Here is an 8,955-nt window from a genome sequence, read left to right as displayed (position 1 = left end):
GCTCCGTTCCTTGCACCTCCCCTGCCCCGAGCGCGGGGCACGCTGGGAAGGGCCGTGGGGCGCTGAAGAGCGGCGGCAGTGGTGATAGCGGTAGGTGGCGTAGGTGAGTGCAGTGCGGGCGCGGGCGCGGGGGACACGCGGGGTGTGACGGCCGCTCCCCACCCCCGGGGCGGCCTGTGGCCGTGTCCCTACGCCGCCCGCTGCAGGGGGCGGGCCCGTGCGGGCGGGCCCTGCGGCCGCCGTGGGCAGGCCGAAGCGGCTGCGGGTCCCGCGGGCAGGCTGTGAGCAGGGCCGGGGGGGGGGTGCCTGTCGCCGCCTCAGCGCCGCGGTCCGTTCCGCCTCCCCCCCCTCCCTGAACGGGGACCGCTCGGGCCTGGGGCTGCGCTGTCTGCTTCAACTGCACAAAACCCGGCGGTGACGGGAATTTAGAAGTCTTTAGGAAAAGGGGGTTCAGGGACTCGGAGCTGCCGGGCTGGGCGTCCTGTGGTCAAATGAAAGACGCCGGATCTAGTCTGTCCTATCCATCTTGCTTGTTTTCCCTATAAACATCCAAGGCCAAGAACTTGGAAACACTAAAAAAAGATACACCCGCATGCACACAAAAGACTGTACCAGTATAGTGTGCATGTATGTATACACGTACTATCCATATATATATACTATATGTGTTGAAGACTATATCATAGAAAATTAGAGTTCGAAGGGACCTTGGGAGGTCATCTAATTCAACCCCCTGCTCAAAACAGAACGTGGCCCAACTGGATCATTCCAGCCAGGGCTCTGTCAAGCCTGGTCTTACAAACCTCCAAGATGAAGACTCTACAGTCTCTCTGGGTAACGTGTTCCAGCGTTTTACTATGCCCCTAGTCAAAAAAATTATTCCCAGTATCTAACCTAAACTTCCCTTGCTGCAACTTGAGACCATCACTCTTCCTTCTGTCGTTTGCCACCACTGAGAACCGTCTAGCTCCATCCTCTTTTGAACCCTCCTTCAGGTAGTTGAAGGCTGCTATTAAATCCCCCCTCAGTCTTCTCTTCTCTAGACTAAATAATAATCACTTTCCTCAATCTACTGGCAGTGCTTCTACAAATGCAGCCCTGTATACTGTTAGCCGTCTTGGCAACAAGGGCACACTGCTCAAGTCCTTTTGTGCAGAGCTGCTGCCCAGGCTGTACTGGTGCATGGGATTGTTCCATCCTAAGTGCAAGACTTAGCACTTGTCCTTGTTGAACCTCGTGAGATTTCTTTTGACCCAATCCTCCGATTTGCCTAGGTCACTCTGAATCCTAGCCCTATTTTCCAGGATATCTACTACTTACTCCAGTTTGGTTTATCTGCAGACTTGCTGAGGGTGCGCTCTATGCCATCTTCCAGGTCCTTGATGAAAATATTGAACAAAACTGGCCCCAGGACTGACCCCTGTGGCACTCCACTTTATACCGGCTGTCAACTAGATATCTAGCTGTTGATTATTACCCTCTGAGCCCAAGATCCAACCAGTTTTCTATCCACCTTATAGTCCATCCAGCCCATACTTCCTTAGCTTGCTTGCAAGAGTGTAGTAAGAGGAATGTTGTTAACCTTTGCTAAAGTCAAGATATATCATGTCCAGGGTACAAATTACAGGGGAGCATGGGGGGGCTGAGCCCCCCCCCCCCCATAAGAGTTGAGAGCTCCCCCGCAGGCTGGTCAGCACTTCTTTCATGCCCCTGCAACAGCCCAGAGCCCATGTGCAACCATGCACAGCCCCCAGCCCGCCCCATGTCTTTCTAAGCAGCCCAGGTGGCGGCAGTGACTCCTTTCAGCTGCCACCACCACTGGCCTCAGCCCCTCATACTGGCGGGGACCTGTGCACACAGCCCTGAACCTGGCCAGTTTTTGGTAGGCCCCCTGAAGAGTTGAAGTATAATTTGAACCCTGCCATGTCCACTGGTCTCCCTGCATCCACATAGAAGGCAGGCAGAGTGGATAAAAATCAATTATTGGGGTTTTTTTTCATTAAATCAATCTTTTAAATTTAAATCAGATTTTTTTTATTTAATCGTATTTTTCTGTTAGGATGTTTTTTAAGAAAACTTTAATGTAAAGATGCGTTTAATTAGGTTATGTTAAAACTCAAGATATCATCATGGAATAGGGATTGTAACTTCTAATTATATACTACTTGAAACAGTATATTCATGCAACCTTTTTACAAGTTTTATAAATAGTTCACAACAGGCCATATTAAGGGCCCAATCTTACAGGATTCTCAGAAGCTTCTCTGTAGATTAGTTAAGATTAAAGAAAACCACTCTACCCAGTGGGACCCAGTGCTCAGTCAGAAGATCGCATTAAGCATCTCTTAATGCTTAGTTTCAGTTCTCAAACTGTGGATTTGTGTCTTCAGAGATCATAGGCAAACAAGGTTCTTTGGGTAGATGTGATATCTTTTTACTAGACCAGCTAAATAATTGGAAAAATTGTTTTTTGCATGCTTTTGGGCACAAACGCCCTTTTTCAGGCAAAGGGAGAGTTTGCTGTCTCCAGAGAGAACATCCTTGTTAATAGCAGTCTATGGAGATGAGAGAGAGCAGACCTGAATACCCATCCATCAGCCCCATTTTCTGTTTGTGTTTGTGTACACACAGTCAAGCCCTTACCTTTCTCTAAATGTGCAAAGTTTGAAGAAGTTAAATGAATAAAGGATATCCAACAACAAGAATGCACTTTTTATAGAAAACAGTGATTAAATTGAGGCTTCTTGAATGACCAGTGATTTTTAAATCATGATTTAAATTGATTTGATTTAAATTAAATCCACACTGATAGGAGGCAATCAGGTTGGTCAGGCATGGTGACTTCATACTGACTGTTCCTAATCGCCTTCTTCTCCTCCATGTGCTTAAAAATGGACCTGTTTCATGATTTTTCCAGGGACAGAGGTGAGGGTGGCTGGTCTATAGTTCCCTGGATCTTCCTTAAAGATTTTTTCTTAAAGATGAGCACTATATTTGCCCTTTTCCAATCCAGGACCTCTCCCAACCACCATGAGTTTTCAAAGATAATGGCCAGTGGCTCTGCAGTAACATTCGCCAACTCCCTCAGCACCCTTGGGTGCATCACCTTCAGCTCCCACTTGTGCATCATCTTCTGTTCTTATATATATGTATATAGCAGTGATTCCCAAACTCTGACAGATTGCGCACCACTAATTTACAATGATACAGCCTTAAGTACCACCAGCAAATTTTTCAGGTCAACCTTAAGTACCGCTAGCAAATTTTTGTCATATAAAGTAATTATAATAAATCTGTTAATGTTTACCACTGACAGGTTGTCTGCATACCACTGGTGGTATGTGTACAACAGATTGGGAACCGCTTTTATATATATATAGCCTTAATATATATAATCTTTTATTTATATGTGTATATATATGTGTGTGTATTTTTACAGTGTGTGTGTGTGTATGTATATATAAATACATATGTATTTATATGTGTACATGTATGCTATATGTATGTATGTCTACGTATATGTATGTGTATATATGCTATCACAGGATGGCTCCACTCTCCTCGAAAACAAGGTATCCAGACTAGATGGAAATAACACCATGAAACACTCTTAAACCATGAGTCAACTGGCTGTTCTACCATCAAGTCCATCTCCCCCAGCACCCTGAAATGGGATGCTTTGCCACCCTCCTAGCCTAGAAGTAGTCTGGCATGTCATCAAGGAAACCAAGAACAACAAGGCTACTGGACCGGGTGGCATACCTGCTGAAATCCAGTGACTGGTACTGAGACTCCATAAATTTATTCCATGAATTTGGAACAACATAGAGATCCCTGGGGACTTCAGGAATGCTAACATCATGACCATCTTTAAGAACAAAGTAAGTGTGTGTGTGTGTGTGTGTGTGTGTGTGTGGGAATTATCAAGGTATTGTCCTCCTTTCCACAGCAAGGAAAATCCTTGCCCACATCTTGCTGAACCATCTTCTACCTCTTACCAAGGAGCTCCTGCCAAAATCTCAGCATGCTTTCAGACTATCCCATGAGGCAGCTGACATGATCTCTGTTGCTCACCAGATCCCAAAAAAGTGTTGGAAACAACATCAGGACCTGTATATGGCCTTTGTTGGCCTCACTACTGCCTCTGATTCATTAATGCCAACAGGGAATGCAGTCATTCTTCTGACAATCTGGTTCTTAATGGTGAAACCAACGCCATGTATTCAGCTGTTGTTTGCAGGTTTCCCTTTCCAGAAGAATATATAGCCACCCTCCTTCTCCCTCAGATAGTCTTCATCTGCATGTCCGCTCTCGCTGAGAGCGGCAATGTCAGTGTTATATCCCAAGAGTTCTCAGGCAACAAGAGCTCTTCTGTGTTTGGGTCTGTCACTGTTTGGGTTCATATATTCCAGGATGCTAAGGACATTTTTGCATTTTGACCAGAATTTGAGTGATTTTCCTGGAAGCGGCTATCCAACTGGGTAAACACTGTATACAGGCTTTATTGTTTTAACCAAAGCCTTTGACTCTGTTCACTATGAGGCCCTATGGAAGGTCTTTTCAAACTTTGGCTGCCCAGGGAAATTTATCACCATCCTAAGATTCCTTCATGACCAGATGACTGCTTCCATCCTATGCAGTGGCTCCGCTATGGAGCCCTTTGCCCTTCAAACTGGCATTAGGCAGGGCCGCATTTCTGTTTTCTATCTTTCTTGCAGTCATCAAGATGCTCATCCATGACCATCTGCCACATGGCATCGGCAGAGTACAGGATGGATGGGAATATTTTCAATCTCTCCCACCTTCGTGCCAAAACTACAGTTACTTTGGCTTCGATTGTGGAGCTTCAGTATGCTGATGATTGTGCTGTTGTTGCACATACTGAGGAGGACCTACAAACTGCTTCTCTCAAGTATACCAGTGCCTGGGACTGACCCTTAATATCAGGAAAGCAAAGGTGCTTCCCCAACCTGCTCCAGACCAATCAAACCTTCCCCCCCCCCCCCACAAGATCCTCACTGACAGAAAGGAGCTGGAGAATGTTGAATACTTTACATACCTTGCCAGCCATCTTTCAAAGAAGGCCAGCATTGGTGAGGAGATTCAGTATAGGATCTGATGTGCCAGCTCTGGCTTTGGAAGACTGAATTATCACGTGTTCAACGATCACAACATCAGGACTCAAACAAAGTTCCTACTATATAAGGCTGTGATAATCCCAACTCTTCTCTATGGCTGTGAAACTTGGGTGATGTACAGGAACTACTTGATATACCGGGACTACTTGAAAACGCCATCACTAGTGCTGCTTCTGGAAGATCCTTGGCATAAAGTGAGAGGATCGTTGCACAAATGTCAATGTCCTCACTGATGCTAACACTACCAGTATGGAAGTATTGATTATTCAATGTCAGTTGCAGTGGACACAGCATTGTGTGTGCTTGTCTGGTGTATGTTTACTGAAACAACTGTTATACTCTTAGCCAGGATCAAAGACATGTGGGGGCCAGAGGAAATGCTCAGAGGACACTCTCAAGGCGAACAGTAAAAAGTGTGGCGCTGACACCACAAATTGGGAAAAACGATCCTGGGACAGGGCTACAGGGTAATGCCTGGTGAGAGAAGGTACATCTTACTTTAAGGAAAACAGTCTCGTCCTAGAGGCAGAGTAATGAAAGAAATGGGAGGAAAGGAAACAAGACCCGTTTAACCTGTGGAATTTGCCAGAGAGTCTGTGGCTCTAGAATTGGCCATCAATGGAGTCATCTACAACCCTTTATTTGACCCATGAGAGTGATTATCCTCAACTGTGGGGGATTACCACGTCCAACATGTATATATGCAGTCTTTGTATGTGTATATGTACGTGTGTATTCTTTTTTCTTTGTTTGTATGTATGTATGTATGTACATACATATAGTATTTTTCAGTGCTTCTGAATTCTTGGCCTTGGATGTTTATATGGAAAACAAATTGTGTGTATATATGTATTCATGTAAGAATATCTATGGTTATGGGACAGAGTAAGCAACTAGGTGTAGTAACAGACAAAACAGCATGTTTTGTGGTGTAAACCAGCTGCTCGTAGATAAAGGTTGGAAAAATGCTTCCTCGGTAGAATCTACTGATCATTTTCCTATCTTTTTCCCTTGGCCTCCTTTCTGGTCAGATAGATGTCCATCTAGTTTAGTTAGAGCTGGGAGGACTATCACAGGCCAGATGCCAGAATAGCTGGCTTGTTGATTTGATTCAGTCTAGAAATTTCTCTATTCCTGTTACATCTTTTGCCTTGCTGGATGATATATTCTGTATAAATATACCTCTTCTGAAGTACTTTTTATGCATAATTTAAATATGACTATCTCTTGTTTATGGCAAAATTACAACTGGTTCTAGAAATGCTTTGGTGTAGTCCTTTTTCAACAGCAACTCTAGTGCTGGCTTTGTTCTTCATTTTTAATACTTGCATTATGATTGTGTTTTTAAGATGTCTATATTTAGTCTTTTGACCATGAATCTATACCATTTAACTATTCCAGTATTTTTAAAATAAGACAGTATATATATTCTTGATTCTTTCTTGGTTTTCATTTAAAGAAATACCCAAAGGCTTCAATATTTCTGTGAAAGAGAAAGTAGCAAAGGATACTTGTATGGATAATAAATTAACAAGGTTAATGGGGGCGTAACTAGATCATACATTTCACATTTTTACAAGGCACTTGGTGAGAGGAGAGTGGGTAGAAAGATATAGAAGGAGAACGTTTTAAAGAGCATAGCTGAGGAACTGGAATTTATTTAACTTCAGGTACAAAATGTCCTGTAAGCTAACTAAGCATGACTTTATTTTTTTTCTTTAAATCAGATGTCTTATTCTAAATGTAACCAAAGCAGTCTTGTCCAACATGCAGCCTGCCAAGGCATTTTCTGAGGCCTGCGGTGCTGCGATGGGAAATGAAAGTAAACACTGTTTACTTTCATTCCCACCCCTTGTCCCTCCCCCAGGCCCTCAGCAGCTTTCTAAATGGCTGCTGAAGGGCTGGCAAAGGAACAAGGCTCCCACACGCACCGCGTCAGCTTGACGTTGCCGACGCAGCGTGTGTAGGAAGGAGTAGCCATGTAGCTCATCGTGACAGGATGAGCCCAGCTGGAGCAGCAGGGGGCTCAGCTGCACTTTCCCCCTACGTGCGCTGGTCAGTCCCAAGCGGCACATGGCTCCACCACCACCTCTGCTGGCTGGTGCCGACCCAGGTGGGTCTGTTCCATCTGGAGCAGCATGCAGCTGAAGCCGGATTTCCACGTGCTGCTGGGGACGGGAGGAGGCCGGCCAGATCCTGCCTGCACCGATCAGTCCCAAGCAGCACATGGCTCTGCCGCCAATTCTGCTAGCTGGTGCTAACCTGGCCGGTCTCCTCCTGTCCCCAGCAGCATGTGGGAAGCCAGCATGGGGAGGCCTTGGCAGGGGGGTCCTGGTGTGACCTGCAGGGTGAGGCAGCGGGAGCTGGTGTCTGCCAGACCCTGCGCTCCAGGCTTGCAGCGCTGAGGCCAGCAGGGCTACGTGCACGGGCGGCCAGGCACCATGATGAGCAGGGCCATGAGGGCGGGCGGGTGAGGGGCTGCGGTGCAATGACCACTTCACTCCAGCTCCCCTCAGGCAGCGCCGGCTCGTGGGGCTGCGCTGCTCGGGGGATGGAGATGTGGAGCTGTTTATTTCTCCCCTTCAGTTTCTGGGGCAGTAGCTGGCTGGATGCAGAATGGGTCCCTTCTGCCCCTGCCCACCAGCAGCTACCATGAACCTTGCAGTAACAGGCAGGTGCAGTAGGGCTACACAGGCAGGGTCTCTCTGACCCAGGACAGAGGGTGTTTGAATATGGCTCGCCGGCCCACTGGGTGATAAAAAGTTCATGATCCAGCCCCACATTCAAAAGGTTGGACACCCCTGAACTAAAGTATTGATGGGAATTTAAACTTTACCCAGACTATTAAATGTTAAGGTAAAGAAGGGTCCTCCCTGCCCATTTCATTTAATTTTCTGCTTCTACAGGGAAACATGAGAGGGTGAGTTTTGTAGCTGAACTTTATGTTAAATGTTAATATTTTAAAGACAGCCCCTTTTGGTTTAAATCACAGGACTGTATAGCTAAAACATTCTGAAAAAATCCCTGAAGAAAAGTTTTCTTTAATCTGGATTTAGTGTTTGCATATTTGTCAACTTCTGGATGCTTCTTCCTTGACTTATTTCAGGAAAGGCTCCACATTCCAAAATCATGCAAATGTGACTTGTTTAATTCTTCTGAAATATTTTCATTCAGAGTTGAACCGTTATAATTTCTTTTCTTTTTTTTTTTAAGAGACATTTTAACTTATTTGTTTCTCATCCTTTTCATACTTAATGGGCTTTTTCTGATAATGGTGGGGAAAAATGAATAGTGCCTGCCAAGTAATTCAGTCTAGTTCAACTATGACTCCTTATGTTGTGCCCCAGCTCAAGTCTGGGATCGTGCCCGGTATGCAAAGGCCAATAAAGATACCAGGGGTGAAAGTACAAAGAAGGTTTATTGCTAGCAATAAAAGGTGCAAGCGGAATAATTCACGTAACAAGCACACCAGATCACTATTTCTAAGCATCTTTTATACAGGAGTTTTCAATGCCTTCGCAAGTGTGCTTGTTTAATGATTGGTTATAAGTGAGTGACGCAAGAAGTTCTTTACTGAGCATGTCTCTATACCTGTGTTTTAGCCATGTATCTCATTTACATACATATGTGTTTCATTAGCATACTTCTTCCCCACCTAGGGGTGTGACTTTTAGTATTTTAATGAGCCCTTTAACCCAGTACTCTGTTTCTTCTTTTGTTTTCAAGCCCCCTTTATCTAGGACTGTCTCCTCCTTATCATTGCAGATGGGCATTCTTCACATAGCATTCTCTTCTGCTTCGTCTTTGAGTAGAGGTT

General features: G+C 45.1%; 1 protein-coding gene across 3 annotated transcripts in view; it reads left to right on the top strand.

Annotated features, from left to right (window-relative positions):
- The first annotated feature begins 4 nt into the window (after positions 1 to 4).
- Positions 5 to 8,955, top strand: part of RPAP3 (RNA polymerase II associated protein 3) — a 47,502-nt gene continuing 38,551 nt past the window's right edge. Inside the window, exons 1-2 of one of the 3 annotated variants that reach the window (XM_019492910.2) lie at positions 27 to 103; positions 3,546 to 3,881. In XM_019492910.2, coding sequence (XP_019348455.1) covers positions 3,861 to 3,881 — 21 coding nt within the window. In that variant the 5' untranslated portion in view covers positions 27 to 103; positions 3,546 to 3,860. Of the gene's footprint in view, positions 104 to 3,545; positions 3,882 to 8,955 lie in introns of all 3 variants that reach the window. The other 2 variants (XM_019492918.2, XM_019492913.2) reach the window with 2 other exon arrangements.

This window comes from Alligator mississippiensis, chromosome 4, assembly GCF_030867095.1.
Source record: "Alligator mississippiensis isolate rAllMis1 chromosome 4, rAllMis1, whole genome shotgun sequence".
Taxonomy (NCBI): domain Eukaryota; kingdom Metazoa; phylum Chordata; order Crocodylia; family Alligatoridae; genus Alligator; species Alligator mississippiensis.
The sequence above is the reverse complement of the archived record's forward strand: the minus strand, read 5'-3'. Positions and strand labels throughout refer to the sequence as shown.